Source organism: Pleurodeles waltl, chromosome 12 (assembly GCF_031143425.1).
Source record: "Pleurodeles waltl isolate 20211129_DDA chromosome 12, aPleWal1.hap1.20221129, whole genome shotgun sequence".
Lineage (NCBI taxonomy): Eukaryota > Metazoa > Chordata > Amphibia > Caudata > Salamandridae > Pleurodeles > Pleurodeles waltl.
In genome coordinates this window covers 695,778,198-695,795,124 of record NC_090451.1, presented here as the reverse complement: position 1 = coordinate 695,795,124, position 16,927 = coordinate 695,778,198, and the positions used below count along the sequence as shown (strand labels likewise).

At 43.9% G+C, this 16,927-nt stretch overlaps 1 protein-coding gene across 1 annotated transcript in view; it reads right to left on the bottom strand.

Annotated features, from left to right (window-relative positions):
- The window catches only part of CD68 (CD68 molecule), a 47,036-nt gene extending 37,201 nt beyond the window's left edge, over positions 1-9,835 (bottom strand). Inside the window, exon 1 of the mRNA XM_069215581.1 lies at positions 9,510-9,835. Coding sequence (XP_069071682.1) covers positions 9,510-9,558 — 49 coding nt within the window. The 5' untranslated portion in view covers positions 9,559-9,835. The remainder of the gene's footprint in view (positions 1-9,509) is intronic.
- Between the last annotated feature and the right edge of the window lie 7,092 nt (positions 9,836-16,927).

Below are 16,927 nucleotides of genomic sequence, written 5' to 3'. Positions count from 1 at the left end.
ACCAAAAAACTCAAAGCAAAGTTGTATTTGCTTTGGTCAGCTTTATAACCTACCCAAGTATCAAGTGGGGTGTTGAGGACAGGTGTGTGTTTTACGTTTTGTCATAACAGCCTTTCTTCCCTTTTTACCACATCCGTTTTCCTACATTTTCATTTATACACATCACCCATTTCTTTTTTCCTGTCACTGTTTCCTATTCACTTTTCTCCTTGTTCATTCATTTTTTTGCTCTGTTATCGTTTACGTTTTTGGTCTTTCCTCTGCAGAGTAAATGGCAGAATCGGTGAGTGGATGGTCCACTTTTTGGAGCAGAGCATGGAAGCGAGAAGATCGCAGCGTTGTACCCCACGCATGGTCAGTGCAGGAGGATGAGTGGGGGCTTAGGCAGGGTATCAAGAATCCTGTTGACACTGTAGTTCCAGCTGGAACCTCCTAAGTAGGGTTTGGACCTGGGACGCTGATGACGCCAGTCCTGTCCGGTGGTTCCATGGCTTTCAGAAGAACAAGGAATGGAAGGCCGCCAAGTTGTATCAGATCTTCTGTCCAACTGATGACCCTCTCCCCTCATTGCCCTGAGCAGCCCTGAAGTATTTCTGAAAGGTACAGCTAGCTTTGGCCTATCTGTAGATTCCTGTGTATTTCTAACAAGCATTGGCAAAGTCGGTGGTCTAGCATCCGAATGCAGTCAATCACAGTGAAGTTAGCCAATGGCTGAAGTGGGCTGACCCATTGCACCACTTGTATGCTGTGATGGGTGTAAGAAAAATGTGAGTGGCACAACAACTGACCAATGGATGAAGAGGTATGGTTTAAATCTCACTATACTTATGCATGTTGTACAATTTTAATAAAATCAAAATGTTTTGGCTAGCACCAGACCTAAACGTTACCCTAACTTACCGGCCATGAACTTATGCAACTCTTCACACTGGTACAGGTGGAGGAGAGAAATGTAGCAGACTGATCTTAGTGGAGTGACTGCTTTTGAACTCAAAGTCCGCTGTACAGTGTGCACCAGACCATTCTGGAGCAGCAACAGACATGAGATCCCCAGCAAGAGCAATCTACCCATGAACTGGATACTTAGCAGAAGTGGGATCGTGCACTGCTCCGTTGCAGCTCTGGATTACATGACTGCCGCGCTGTTGATAGCTCCTCCCACAATGTGTGAGCGGAGGTTCAACCGCTGCAACGGAACTACCCCCTGCATTTTCCTGTGTCACGGCAACTGCCTATGCTGGCTTCCAGGGCTCTACTGACATTTTACCAGGATACCTCTGTGATGCCAGAAGAGGATGCCACATCGGACACATGACGACGGCAGAAATAGTAGCAATGCCACAACAACACATCATGGCATAGTATACTAAAGTTAGTTGGCTGGAAATTGCTAAAAATCGAGCCCAAGGACATAGTTTCAGAGCCTAAAGCTACAGATATATGTAAGTCAGGATGAATGGCCAATTCCAGTAAATCCTCTGCGTTGATGGCAAAGTAGGTATAAAAATGTGCCTTGGTTTGGGCTATAAATGAAAGCAAAAAATTAACATAGTGACTTTGTATGGATTCATCCAAAAGGTTCAGCTGAAATTATTTTTGCACTCGATCAATCCGCACAGAATCTGGGACTAAGGCCCCGCGATCAATGGGGCATGCATTTGTAAAGTTTTCAGTCAATTCAATAAACAGCTCACTGAAACAAAACATTGCATTAACTATTTAAAGTTTAACTTAGTCACAACTACAAAGGAGCCGTAAGTCCTCACGCATTATATGCCCAGTTATGGTTATCACCTTTCTCCAAAAATACACACATGTTTGTATGGTAGTTGAATCGCATCTGCGTTTTATGGTGGTAACCATAACTGGGCATTTTTAGTAGAGTTTGTACTTTTCGCATAGATCTTTTATTGGCATTTGTTAATAAACAAATATTATGTATTCAAATTTGCCTACAAACTTATAAACCATTACACTCAGGGGCAAATTTATTAAGAATTCATGCAATGCAGTGCAGCACGGCAAGTTGCTGCGTTGCGTGAATGGGAGTCATTTTTAATTCTGACTCAATGATTCACGCATAGTCGGTAAACACTCGCAGCAAGAAATACCTGTTGTTTCCGAGTGTTTCTGTGGCAACAGCCAATCAGGTTGTTTTGCCCTTGGATCCCTGGAGGATCTGCAGATCTTGCAAAGGCCGACAGGATTAAAGAGCGCCCTTGTCCAATGCATTTTGACTATACTTCGCAAATTTTACGCTTCTAAAAGACTCAGATAATTATTATATATATATATATATATATATATTTTTTTTTTTCTTGTATTCACTTTGTGCGCTCCCCTTCTGCTCAATGGACTTCCCGTGTGTTCAGGTGGCTCAAAGGATCAGAGGCACAGCCAGGTTAATCAGTGCAAGCATTTATTTTATCTTTCCATTATTCTAGGTGCAGCAGCGCGAGTCTGGCAACGCATTTCGGCTGTGGCATTTTATATATATATTGTGCAAATCTGAACACACTTGCACAATACCATAAAAAAGATCCATTGTGAATAAAGTTCCATATTCCTGCCAAGTTTGGTGAAACTCCATTCAGTAGTGTTTGATGCAGAGAGCAAGAATTCCTATCTGCTTTAAGGAATTCCTATGGGCTTTAAAAAGGTTTATTTTTAGGTCGCGCGTGCAAGCACGCTGACCTGTTGTAATCTATCTGTAAGCTTTTAACCTCACCCACCGCACACCCATCACTATCATTTGTTTGTGGGCTTGCCTTTCAAAAATCTTTTATTATCATTGGTAAATGCTTTACGTTTGTCCCTCCTTGGGGAAGTTTGGTTACCGCCTTTGACACCGACCCAGTTACATGGATAACCGCACATTTGCTGATACGTTTGACTGCAAGCGAACTTCTTTTTCCTTTTGTGTCTCTCCTTTGCGCTCATGGCGGTCGTGGCACTTTGAACCGGCTCGCTTATGTCAACTGTTTTACTTTTCATTTTCAATTTAAGTTTTTACCCTTCATCCATCCCGTTCAACCCCATTCGCTCAACTATAATTATTACCACCATTCTTGAACAAAAGCAAAATTAAGCTAAATGGGCTAATAGACTACCCAAAATATAAAAGATATAAAAACTTTTTTAGAATAGAAAGTACAACTTAACTACATAGTGATTGTTACCAACTCGGTAGGGCAGAGTCGACTGGCCTTTAGGGCCATCAGGTAGTGCCCGGTGGGCTAACCTGACAGGTCAATGCGTGGGACTCTTTTAAGGTCGGTGTGGCCAGTTTTTATTGTTGATTTCCATGATATTAATATAAGCATTGCCCACAGCAAGCTCAAATCCCTGCAGTTCCCCCAACCTTGTGAATCACCTGCACAATGTGTCTTTTCAAGTTCGAAAGTGCCCTCATTTGGAAATGTGGGCCACTTTTTTAGCTCTCTGATTCACTAATTGGGGCCACTTTTGATTTGGTGCCCAGGCCTATTTACTGTCCCACTCGGACCCTGCTGTAGTGTACATTTGATGCAGTTACAACATGAACAGTGTCTCCCAATGCTCTGGAGAGATTGCGGTATTACAAAATTGAATGATGGGATGGAGAGCCGGATATATGTGGGGAAAGATGTACCACTCACTGCCTCAGTGACTGTGTTTAATAATTAGCTGAAGAGGATGGATCATGAAAATTCATTTTGTTTAGTCGTTTAATGTTAGTCTTTGACTTGGTTGCTCTATTTCCATAGTAACACAGAAATGAAAGGCGGATAAGGACTGCCTTCCCTCTCCCTTATAGACCCTCCATTCCTTTCCTAATCTTGCAAACATTGTATAACTATCTATGGTCAGAGTAAGAGACCTCTCTAGATTTTCTAATTTAGCTTATGTGTTTCTGTGGTCCATAAGAAGTCTTTCCCCTGCTCGTACTGTAGATGATATGTCTCTACGGTCAGTAAGAGGCTCCTATCTTTCCATCAATGTATATATCTCTATGGTCAGTGCGAGCACTTCTCTATCAGTGTATATATATCTCTATGGTCAGTGAGAGCACCTCTCATTTAATCAGTGTATATATCTCTAACGTATGTGCAAGGGCCTCTCTTTTTATCAGTGTATATATCTTTATGGTCAGTGCGACCACCACTATCAGTGTATATATCTCTAAGGTCAGTGCGAGCAGCTCTTTTTCTATCAGTGTATATATCCCTATGGACAGTGCGAGTACCTCCCCATCATTGGCTTTATCTCTATAGTCAGTGCGACCACCTCTCTATCAACGTATATATCTCTATAGTCAGTGCGAGTACCTCTCTTTCTTACATTGTATATATCACTATGGTCAGTGCGAGCACCTCGCTATCAGTATATATATCACCATGGTCAGTGCGAGCGCCTCACTTTTTATCTGTTTAAATCTCTATAGTCAGTGCGAACACCTCTCTATTAGTGTGTGTATCTCGCAATAGTCAGTGCGAGCACCTCTCTATCAGTGTATATATCTCTATGGTCAGTGCGGGTACCTCTCTTTCTACCATTGTATATATCTCTATAGTCAGTGCGAGCTACTCAATTTCTATATGCATAAACCTCTATAGTCAGTGCGAGCACCCATTAGTGTGTATATATCTCTATAGTGAGTGTGAGCACCTCTCTATTAGTATTTATATATCTCTATAGTCAGGGCAAGCACCTCTCTATCAGTGTATATATCGCTATAGTCAGTGCAAGCATCTCTCTATCAGTGTATATATCGCTATAGTCAGTGTGAGCACCTCTCTATCAGTGTATATATATCTATGGTCAGTGCAAGCACCTCACTTTCCATCTGTGTAAATCTCTACAGTCAGTGCGAGCACCTCTCTTTTGGTGTGTATCTATTTCTATGGTCAGTGCAAGCACCTCTCTTTCTGCCAGTGTATACATTTCTATGGTGCCCGGGATGCCATTCTCTGGCTGGCTGTCTATATGCCCTATATGGAATCTGTGAGCCCCTCTCTATCAGCGGATGTTTCTATTGTGAGTGAGACACACTTCTCTTGCTATCAGTGTGTATGTCTCTACGGCTAGTGGGAGGTGCCAATCTTGCCCTCAGTGTTTCTAGTTCTATGGTGAGAGGCACTCTTGCTGGTCAGCAACAGGCCCATCTAATGCAATCGGACGATAAATGAGGATTTGGGATTTCTGGCCTCTAATTGCTTTTTATTTTATTAACTGTGGGAGGTGGGCATACAGCAAAGCTGAATAGCCTGTGACAGCGCCTCCTCTGCTGAGGGTCCACACTCATTCATCTACCCAAGTCGTCTGTCCCACCCTTTCATCGTCCAGCTAGCGCACTGAAGTAGACGCATTCAAAGGACATGACTCTACAAAACACATTAAAATGTTTCTGCGGCCATTGAGGATTCAGGGGATGGCACAGAAAGGTGACTAAAGTGGTCATCCAAGTGTGGGAAGAATTACCTGGTCTATCACTGCCTGCTAGGAGGAGAAGTCTCTTCTATCCATAGGACAGGAAGAAGCCAGTGATGCATCACCTGACTAGGGGTATGGTATGCAGCGTTTCAGACGGTTCTCTCTCCGTATTTTATTTAGGTCATAAATCACAAAGTGGGAAGGAGAGAAAGAAATGCGTTGGAAAGGTGGAGGCCAAGACGCTATGTAGATAATAAGCACTGGCAAAGCTAATAGGTGGCCTACGCAAGAGCTATTGGCTTTGACAATGTGTTTTAGCCATGTTGTACACCCGCATGGCTGCTGTTCAGCATGGCTAAAAGTTAGTGACATGGAGAAGAGTGGTGTCGAGTGTCGCAGAGTGGTATGGTGCAGAGTGGAGTAGAGGGTTGGAGAGTGGAGTGGCATAGAGTGGCATTGTGTAGAGTCACAGAGTGGCATACACTGCAGTAGGTAAAGTGGACTGATGTAGAGTGCATTTGCGTAGAATGTTCCAGAGTATAGTGGCAAAGAGCGCAGTAGCATTAAATTCAGCAGTGAATAGTGGCGTAGAGTCTAGAGGCGTAAAGTAGAGTGGCACAGAGTGGAGTGATGCAGACGGCTGTGGGCAGTGACAGTGCCGTTGTGTAGAGTACAGAGGCGCAGAGAGCAGTGGCATTAAGTGGAGTGGTACAGAGTGGAGTAGATTCAATTGAAATGACTATTACATTTGCAGACATACAGTTTTACTAAAAAAACTACAGTTCACAGACAAAAATGTGTGGAAATTGCATCACTTGGCTTAATGATTCATTTTGATTATATTAAAGTATTTGTTTCCAACACGCTTCAGAAATAACAAACAATGTGCATCAGTTGTGTGTTCAGAATTCTAACATATTCTCAAATACTTACAGATTTCATTTAAATGTTGTGTGCTGGAAGAAAACTCTTTTGTACCCCTACTATCCAGAAAGATTGTCACATGAATCCTCTCAGAAGTCTGAGAAAGAAAAGTAAATAAGCCGCCCTTGGAAGACACCACTCTACATTTGACCTGGGGCTTTAAAAGCACAGCAAATGTGACAAGATAAGAACAAGATTTTCAGTCGTGTTTATAGAAAGGGAGCATTCAAAAGGTTTCTGAGAATAAGGTCTGGCAAGGGAAGGACCTAACTCAAGCTGGCCAGCGCTAGCAAATGGAAAGCAAGACAATGTGAACAGAGCACAGAGCAAATGGCATGCAATGGGCAGAATGCATTCCTATGTCAACTTTCTTAAAGTTGCCAAGATGTCTTTAGCAAACCAAAAAAGGATGGTAGAAGCAGTGAACCTTATGGAGAAAGGTACAAAAAGAACAACAAGAAGGGAGAGGAGGAAGATGATCTGGAAGAAATGGGAAGGAGAGAAAGAGAGTTTTGGAAAGAAAGAGAGAGAAAATAAATCTAAGTATGAGGACAAAAAGGAGAAAGGGTAGGTAAGAGAAGGCCAGATGACAAAAGAGGGAGCAACGGAGTGAGAGAAATAAGGGGTGATGCAGCATAAGGGATGGAGTGACAAAGGTAAAGGTCAATGATTAAAGAAGAATGGAGGAAGAAATGGGAGAGAAAGAGTAGAGATGAGAGTTGCTGAGATAAAGAATAGGAGGAGCACAGCTTTAAGTGAGTCCCAGCAAATTTAAAGTGAGGGAGAAATACACAGAGAAAGGCAGAAAAAGAAAGAGAGAAACAACAAGCATCAACAACAGAAGAAACAACAATTCTTGTTTATTATCTGTTTTATGAAGCAGGGTTTCTTTCTGCTTGTTAAAAGTTTTACACACCATGAAAGTGACAGTAAGTGCACTAAAAATTGGGCTGTGGCGCAACAGGCGAAAGTACAATTTTATCTAGCCTGAAATGCTCTTTGTAATAGAAGAGCCGATGTAAATACTGCCTCAGTCATTCCTCATATGGAGGGCCAAACGCAATTTTGTGGCTGCAGCCTTTTCCGCATTTTAATGGATTTGCCTCATTTACTACATGAGCCATCATTTGCTGCATGATCAGCAGAATTAAATAAAAAATTGTTTCTAGTTCAAAAGGATCAAAAGTTAATAAAAACATGGCGGAACACCGGAAAGCCTTCGAAAAGGCTGACGGGTTCTGTTGCTTAATGCTGTATCTGGGTGTTAAACTGGGACTAATGAGGTGAAACCTTTGCCTAGATATTCTTGGAGTTTAAATATGACAAAAACGAGGCAATAATATCAGAAATATATGCACAATATGCCACATAATTTGCCTTCTCTTGCTGCATAATGTAGTCAACCCTGCAGCATAATTCCGGTGTCCCTGTTCATATGTTGTTTGTGGCTGCTTGCCAACACTGTTCCCTGTGCACATTCAACCAGTCAACATGGAGACAGAAACTTGTCAGACATGCCAAGGGGTTCCCATACTTGGATTTAAAAATCCAGGACCAGGAGGTACTTAGAGGGTGGAAAGTCTGAGTCTGCAGTTCTTACATGGATGTCATTTAGTGGTTACCAGGGCCGCAGCTGCGACCCCTGGCTTGCCCCTTGTGACCTCTCACAAAGCTTTTGTGACCTCTGGCTTTAGAGATGGCAAACTCAGTGCCACAACACAGTGGCAGCTCGTTCTTACGTTTGTCGTTTGGAGCTCCCGCCTCTTACTGTTCTCACAATTTCTAGTACACTAACAGTGAATAATGGTTCACTATTCAATATTAGTGTAATAAAAATTGGAAAACGAATAGCTGGAATATGACCTTCCCTGGCAGATGGGGTAAGTAAAAAAAGATGATTTTAAATGTATGTTGTGTGGGTGCTTACGGGTGAATGTGTATTTACATGACTGAGAGAGAGTGTGTGAATATGGATGTATGTGTAAGCATGTGTGTGAGTGAAACTGAAGGTCAACAGCGCATGATGTGACTTCCTCTACCCCAGGCATTTTGGTGAATTAGAGGGCACCCCATGATTTCCACTGCACTTGCAGCACTTCAAAGGAAAAGGTGGGAAGGGAACGAAAGGCAGAAGCAGTGCTTTAAATGGGCAGGTGCTGCCCGGTACTGAGTACCTGCACTTTTTTCAAATCGAATGGGAGATTACTGGCACTTATCTGCAGTGCTGCAATACATTCAATGGGAGAGTACCAGCACTTCTCAGCACTGCTGCAATACATTCAATGGGAGAGTACCAGCACTTTTCAGCACTGCTGCAATACATTCAATGGGAGAGTACTTGCACTTCTCAGCATTGCTGCAATGCATTCAATGGGAGAGTACTGGCACTCCTCAGCACTGCTGCAATACATTCAATGGGAGAGTACCTGCACTCCTCAGCACTGCTGCAATACATTTAATGGGAGAGTACCTGCACTTCTCAGCATTGCTATAATACCTTTAATGGGAGAGTACCTGCACTTCTCAGCACTGCTGCAATACATTCAATGGGAGAGTACCTGCACTTCTCAGCACTGCTGCAATACATTCAATGGGAGAGTACCTGCACTCCTCAGCACTGCTGAGATACATTTAATGGGAGAGTACCTGCACTTCTCAGCACTGCTGAGATACATTCAATGGGAGAGTACCTGCACTTCTCAGCAGTGCTACAATACCTTTAATGGGAGAGTACTTGCACTTCTCAGCACTGCTGCGATACATTCAATGGGAGAGTACCTGCACTCCTCAGCACTGCTGCAATACATTCAATGGGAGAGTACCATCGCTTCTCAGGAGCAAACGGGTACTCTAAAGAGTGAGCACCTGCACTTTAATATTTCCATGTGAAGCACTGGGCAGAGGGGTGAGGGGGTGAGAAGGAGAGAGGGAGAGGGCAAGGGTAGCAGCGCAGAAGGGGCGAGAAGGGAAGGGAGGAGAAGTGGGAAGAAAACTGAAGTGGGATGGGGGGAGTTGAGTAGATATTGGAGACATTTAGGGGAGAGAAGGGGAGACAGAAGAAGGAAGAAAGGACAAGAGAGGAGAACAGAGAAGAAGCGGGAGGTAACGAGGACAATGATTAAACGTCCCTGTAGGCAACGAGTGCCAGATTGTATTTAGAGATGAAAACATACCTGCAAGAAGGAAGATGAGTGCCAGGAAGAGGGTCGGGGAGCCTTTCATGGCGGCGATGGGAAGCAGGGACCCAGGAAGGCTGAACTGCTTGTTGGCTGTGAAACCAATCCACTTGGGTCCAATTCTGGCTCCCCACTTGATCAGGCGTGTGCTCCTAGGACAATCGTTTTGTCGCACTGGGATTCAGTCCCCTTATCTGCCAAACCCGTGAGCCCTCGGAGACAAGCCCAGCACTGGTATCAAACTCTATATAAATTACTGAGGTGTGACCACAGAGAGGGCGCTCCGGGGCCCTGGCTCTCCTGCAAACAGAGACAAAAAGCCCTGGAGCAGCTGACACCGTCCCTCCTCTACTCCGATAAAAGGAGGAAATGCAACCTGAAAGCATCCACTCAGCACTGCAGGCCCCGCTCTCCCGCCTCCTCCCCGGGCCTGGCCCACAGGAAGGTGCCAGGAAGTTGCACAAGCTCCAGGGTCTGACGAAAAGTCATGGGGGCTCAGATGACTCCCGCTCCCATGCACTGCAAGGAGGGGCGCCCCTAAAATGCCAGAGAACCTGTGTCCTTTCTGTTGTGCACCTGTGCGCGTTGGAGCAGACCTGAGAATTTCTGCCCATCCAGGAAAGAGTATCTAAGAACCAAGATTGCCTCAACAGCATCCAAAAGCACACTGTGAATGCCTCTAAGGAGACGTGAGAATCTCCCTTATGCAGGAGGAATCTCTATCGAGACCTGAGAATCTCTCACAGCCGTCCAGAGCACAGTCAGTCTAAGGAGATCTGAGAATCTCTCAGAGCCGCCCAGAGCACAGTCAGTCTAAGGAGATCTGAGAATCTCACACAGCCGTCCAGAGCACAGCCAGTCTATCTAAGAAGATCTGAGAATCCTTCACAGCCGTCCAGAGCACAGTCAGTATATCAAAGGAGACCTGAGAATCCTTCACAGCCGTCCAGAGCACACAGTCAGCCTATCAAAGGAGACCTGAGAATCTCTCACAGCCGTCCAGAGTACAGTCAGTCTATCTAAAGAGATCTGAGAATCTCCCACAGCAGTCCAGAGCACAGTCAGTCTATCTAAGGAGAGATCTGAGAATCTCTCACAGCCATCCAGAGCACACAGTCAGTCTATCAAAGGAGACCTGAGAATCTCTCACAGCCATCCAGAGCACAGTCAGTCTATCTAAGGAGACCTGAGAATCTCTCACAGCCGTCCAGAGCACAGTCAGTCTATCAAATGAGACCTGAGAATCTCTCACAGCCATCCAGAGCACAGTCAGTCTATCTAAGGAGACCTGAGAATCTCTCACAGCCATCCAGAACACACAGTCAGTCTATCTAAGGAGAGATCTGAGAATCTCTCAGAGCCGCCCAGAGCACAGCCAGTCTATCTAAGAAGATCTGAGAATCCTTCACAGCCGTCCAGAGCACACACTCAGTCTATCAAAGGAGACCTGAGAATCCTTCACAGCCGTCCAGAGCACACAGTCAGCCTATCAAAGGAGACCTGAGAATCTCTCACAGCCGTCCAGAGTACAGTCAGTCTATCTAAAGAGATCTGAGAATCTCCCACAGCAGTCCAGAGCACAGTCAGTCTATCTAAGGAGAGATCTGAGAATCTCTCACAGCCATCCAGAGCACACAGTCAGTCTATCAAAGGAGACCTGAGAATCTCTCACAGCCATCCAGAGCACAGTCAGTCTATCTAAGGAGACCTGAGAATCTCTCACAGCCATCCAGAGCACAGTCAGTCTATCTAAGGAGACCTGAGAATCTCTCACAGCCATCCAGAACACACAGTCAGTCTATCTAAGGAGAGATCTGAGAATCTCTCACAGCCGTCCAGAGCACAGTCAGTCTATCTAAGGAGATCTGAGAATCTCTCACAGCCGCCCAGAGTACAGAGCCTGTCTATCTAAGGAGATCTGAGAATCTCTCACAGTGGTAAAGAGCACAGAGCCTGCCCAACTAAGGAAGCATGAGAGCCTCTCACAGCCGTACAGAGCCTGTCTACCAAAGGAGACATAAGAATCCCTCACAGCTGTCCAGAGCACACAGCCATCTACTTAAGAAGACCCGAGCAACCATCACTGCCATCGAGAGCTCAGAGCCTGTCTATTTAAGGAGATATGAGAATGCTTCACAACAGTCCAGAGCAAGGATATCTAAGGAGACGTGATATTCTCTCTTAGGCCACTCGCTGCACAGGGCAGATTTCTGTAAGGAGGTATCAAAATATCTTACATACTTCAAGGCAAAGAATGAGTTCTCCCAAAGAAGGCTAGGTAATGTCTTTGCCTACTTTTTATCATCTGCTTTCAATACGCATGCTCCACCTGGCTGGAGACCTTCAAATGGAATGTCTCTAAGGAGATGTGAGAATTTATCACAACTGACCACAGTAAATGGTGAATCTATCAAAGGAGACTCGAGAATCCCTCTCATAGACGTTCAGTAAAAGGGCAGGAATCTATCTTATGAGTGCTGAGACTCCTACGCGCAGCTGACAACATCACAGGGGGACATTATTTTAGGGAATCTCTCTGACAACTGCCCATGCCACAGGAGAATCTATGTAAGGAGGACTGAGGCTTTGTCTCACAGATGGCTATGGCACAAGGGAATCTATCTAGGAGGGCTACATAATTTTTGTGCAGCAGCCCAGGGCACAGAGGGCATTTTAGGAGGCTTGAGGGTCTATGACACAACTGACCATTACACTAGGAGAATCTGTCTAAGCAAACCTGCAAATCTATCTCAAAATTGAGACAGCACTGAGGAATCATCTTAGGATACCTGCAAATCTCTCTCATAACTGACATAGCACTAATGACTCTATCTTAGGAGACCTGTAAATCTAGCTCACAACTTAGCATAGCACAGGTGGAATCCATCAGAGTGGGCTTGAGTCTCTGCTACACACACTCAGATTACAAGGTTTAATATAATCACAACTGGTTATTAGTGTTGACTTTTCTGGGTGCTCATTGATGCTGAGCTGAAAACATGCAGAGATAGATCTCATTCTGATTCTGGATCTAGCAGCTGATGTTGACTAGCTTGGGATCTTCATGGGAGAACTGTGTTGTCTAAAAACCATACTTTATTTGACAGTCAAGTGTGGACAGATACTGCAGTTCTTCTCACTGGAACTCAGCACACAGAGTTTCACTTTTGAGACCCAAGAATCTCTTTCACGGCTGCTAAGAGCACAGAAGATACCACTCTACATTATTCCTCATTTTACGGGGTGCAGGGACGAACCAAGTGAAACCCAGTACTTTACTGCACTCATCAATTAGGGCTGGGCAGAATTTTCATTCTGCCCTCCAAATTGGCCAAATTTTGGTCACTCCTCATTAGTCTTTAATGCTGAGTTCAAGCCAAATTCCACCAATCGCCTCTTGGTGGAATTTGTATCCTGCGACGTTCAAGATAATGCGAGCTGGAGAGTGCGATATTGTAATGTGGGCAGTCGGAGGCGGTCATGAATGGCTCCTGAGTACATTTGCTGCTGCTCGAGTAGACTTTCTACTCGAGCGTCAGGAAAATCAGCCTGAATCGCTGCATGCTTTTGCTTAACGCATGGTGCCGTTCTCACTGACTTTTCAGCGCTGTTCGTGCGACCAGTTCTAAACTGCAGCTCAAGCAGCGCGAACAGCATGTTTTCAGCCCATTGGTCGAATTCTGCTTAATCTCGTGGAGTTTTTATGTAACTCTGTGGAATTCCAGAGTGAAACTCTGTGAATTCTGCCTACCTCTATCATCAATATGTGCAGTGAAGGGTCTGGAATCATAGAACCTCATTGTGGGAAATAGACCCAGTTAATTCCAGGGCCCACATGTTTTCACCAATTCTGGGCCCTTTCACTTATGACTGGTAATGGTTGGGAGGAAATACCAGCCGGTATTGACAACTTCAGCCCTAGAATCTCCTTTTCCGATTGCCAGTGATATCTACAAGATTTGAGCTTGGAGCGTCTTTCAATGCACCTCAAAAATCACAATTCCTTACGGCTCTGGCATTCCAGTTCACATTTGGGTGCTGAGTTTTTGAGATTTTTGCAAAGTTCACACCCGCCTTGGATCAGTCCCCCTCCTGCTTTCAGCCCTTGAACCCAGTGCTTCTGAAGAGAACTGGAGGGGAGTTTAGTAGTTGATATTTTGAATACTATTTTGTCTCCATACTGAACTCAAGTTACTGAATAAGGGAACGGGTCTTGAGCCCACAACCAAGAATGAGCACTTTACTACAAGAGAATAACTATATCAACTCTTTAGAAAAATTAAACTAGGCTGTTTTTTTATGACACAAACCCTCCAAGATTGCCAGAGGACAGTAGCCTTCACTAACAAATCTATGTCCACCCCCAGCCTCGCTATCCCACAAGAGGTTTTTACATTCAATGGAACACCAGCGAAAGAATTGTAAGAAGTGGAAAATAAAAATAAAGACAGGAACCTTTTTATATTCTCATAGTAGGAGAACAAACACTAATATGATTAAAATCCACAACTGCTGCTAAAGGAAGCGTGATTTTTGTACAAAATCATACTGATGAAAGCAAAAGACTGTTAAAGGTTCAAAAAAGAGTTATCAAGGTTCTCAAAGACCAAACAGTATTTAAAGAGCAAACACAAAGGCTGGTCCTGGAAGGTATGGGGGCTGGGTATCCAAGAGAGAAGGGGAGTACTCAATGTCAGAAAACATGAAAACGTAACATTTTTATATCCTCCACAAAATTCACAAACTTCGTACTCCACCCCTGGTCAGGCCTATTATTTCTGGCATTGGTTGAACAGCAGAATCTGTGTTACAATTTGTGAATTACTTTCTGAGTCCAGAGATCTTTAAAAATGTCTAGCTGTTTTAAAGAAACAAAAATGCCATCAATTTGATGAAGATCTCTCTTTGTATCCTACATGTCAGACTCCACATAGGTTGTGATTTAGAGTTTGGTGGAAGGGGTTACCTTCGTCATAAACGTGACGGATATCCTGTTCGCCGTATTACACATCCATTACAGCTGTTTGGGACAGAGTAACCCTTCTGCCAAACTCTAAAACAGGCCCAGAGTATTAAAGTTGTCATTATATACCAGTATACCACAAACAGAAACACTGAGGCGAGTACAGTGAGGATGTACATTTTATACGCCCAGCTGTTTGTACTCCTGCTTTTGCATTATTGCACATATCTAGGTGCACTGCCCTCTTTTTGTCCCATGTTGTACAATGCACATTTAACATAACTGTTAAGCACAGCCTCGTTCCGAAATTGACAGCACAGCAAAGAGAGAACTGCAGATTTAGTGAAATCAGCATTTTCACCTTATCTTGTTGTATTTCATTCTCGAGGTCGTGTCACATTCTTTCCATTAGAAGAGCCTGGTATCTGCTCAACTGTGTCTATCTGAAGTTTCTGTTTGATCACATGCTCTTTCCTCCACTCATTGTACAAAGTAAAATTGTATTAATGCAGCATTAAAATGTGTAGAATTTAGTATTTCGCCCTTCAACTGATCAGATGGCGAATGCTGGCATTTTTAAATGTTTGCACTTCAAACGTTTTTGATGCTTCCCTGATATTTTGTTATAAAGGTCTTAGACTTCTTTGAGCTTTCCTGAGTGTCTGATTTCTTTCACATGAGGCAGCTGTCCTTTGAGAAACAAAACAGATTCACAACACTCCTATTTCATCTGGAATGGAGTGTGCAGAGTTGATACAGACAAGTGTCAGAAATGACGTCTCCAGTTGGTACTGGTTTGCACCCTGTCCAAGTAGGGACCCTCACACTAGTCAGGATAAGGGAGTCATACAACAGTGCAAAGACCACACAGCCTTAGTTCCAAGTTGATCAAGATGAAGCAGGAGTAACTTTAGCAGAAATTATCAATTGGAAGAAAAAGGAGAAACAGTATATTGGTAATTAATGGTCTGCAATATGGAAGCAGTGTACACCAATCACTGTAGGTAAAGTACAAATACAAGTCCTATCCTCACCGCTTCTCACCAATACATTTTAGATAGAGAGCATATGCACTTTAGCACTGGTTAACAGTAGTAAAGTGCCCAGAGTCCTAAAGCCAAAAATCAGGTAAGAAAAAATAGGAGGAAGAAGGCAAAACGTTTGGGGATAACCCTGGAAAAAGGGCCATGTCCAACAACAAGGAATCATTTTTACTTTAAAGAAGACATTTCTCTATAAGCTAATGAAACTTGGAGGGGCTCCCTATGTGCACTATCCCTAAAGAACTGCAGCGCCCTTCAGGGGCAGTAATCGCTATATAAACACTGCTTGAATAGTCAGCATGGGTTTGTTAAGGATGGGAGATGGGAGGGGTAGAAGAAGCTAACATCCAGATTCTCTGAGAGAGATGATCATGTGGGGAACCTGATTTGACAGATGTTCACAGTTCATCCACACCTCTCGGCCTAAAGATCGTAATAACAAAGACGAACATGCTCAGAACTTATGCCGGGAACTTAGCAAGAGAGATGTTGTAAGACATGCCCAAAGTGGGCTCTGGCCCAGAGCCCCAGCCTTTTAGGGGGACCCTGATAGAGCCAGCGCTGTTCTGCAGACTATTGCCCCGATGACCTTGAATAAGTCTAAACCAGATTGTTTTAAATACCGTTTTACTTTAGTTGGATGATGTGTGAGAGTCTACTACAGACATTTTGCAGAGAAATTTATGTTTCATGCACCATACATAAAAAAAAAATCTTTTAGATCTAAACTCGACTTCACTTATGAGAAATTGGAGGGTGTCACGGAAATTACTTGTAGTAATATTAGTGAGCTACTGCTGTGTCGAAATAGTAAAAACACACTCCACTACCCCTGAATTTTAGACGTAAACACATTTAGACTTTGGACGAGTGTGTCTGTGCACTGTCAGTGATCAGGTCAAACAGGGCTTGAAAGAGCTGAAACTGGATCATAAGTTCGAAGCTGTTCTGAACAGGGGCCTCAAAAATACTTTTATCCATGTGCCGCCCCAAAATCCTTAAGAAGCCCCTGCTTAGCAAGTTTTGTTCAATCCAGGCGCCCTTATTTCTCCAAAGTCATCCCATTTTTTTAAACCAATAATTTGTTTGAACTTTTTCGAAACTTTTTGAAACCAGTTAGATCTGAGTAAAACCTCGGCTGTCTGAGTCTCTGTCACCTGTTCAACATAGGAAAACACGCACTGTCTAAGGTCGGGGACTGTAAGGAGGGGCAGCCCTACTCTCTGAGGCATGAACCTGTAGGATCGGTGCTTCCTGGTGGATATACCAATCCCCTAAACTAAAGCAGAATACTAAAAGGCGACCAGAATTAGAACTTGGGGAGATCCTCTGGCCACTAGGTCCCAGTGCCGCTGCTCCTGCTGCACTAATAATTAAATAGCTTCTATACATTTATAGGCATATGGGCT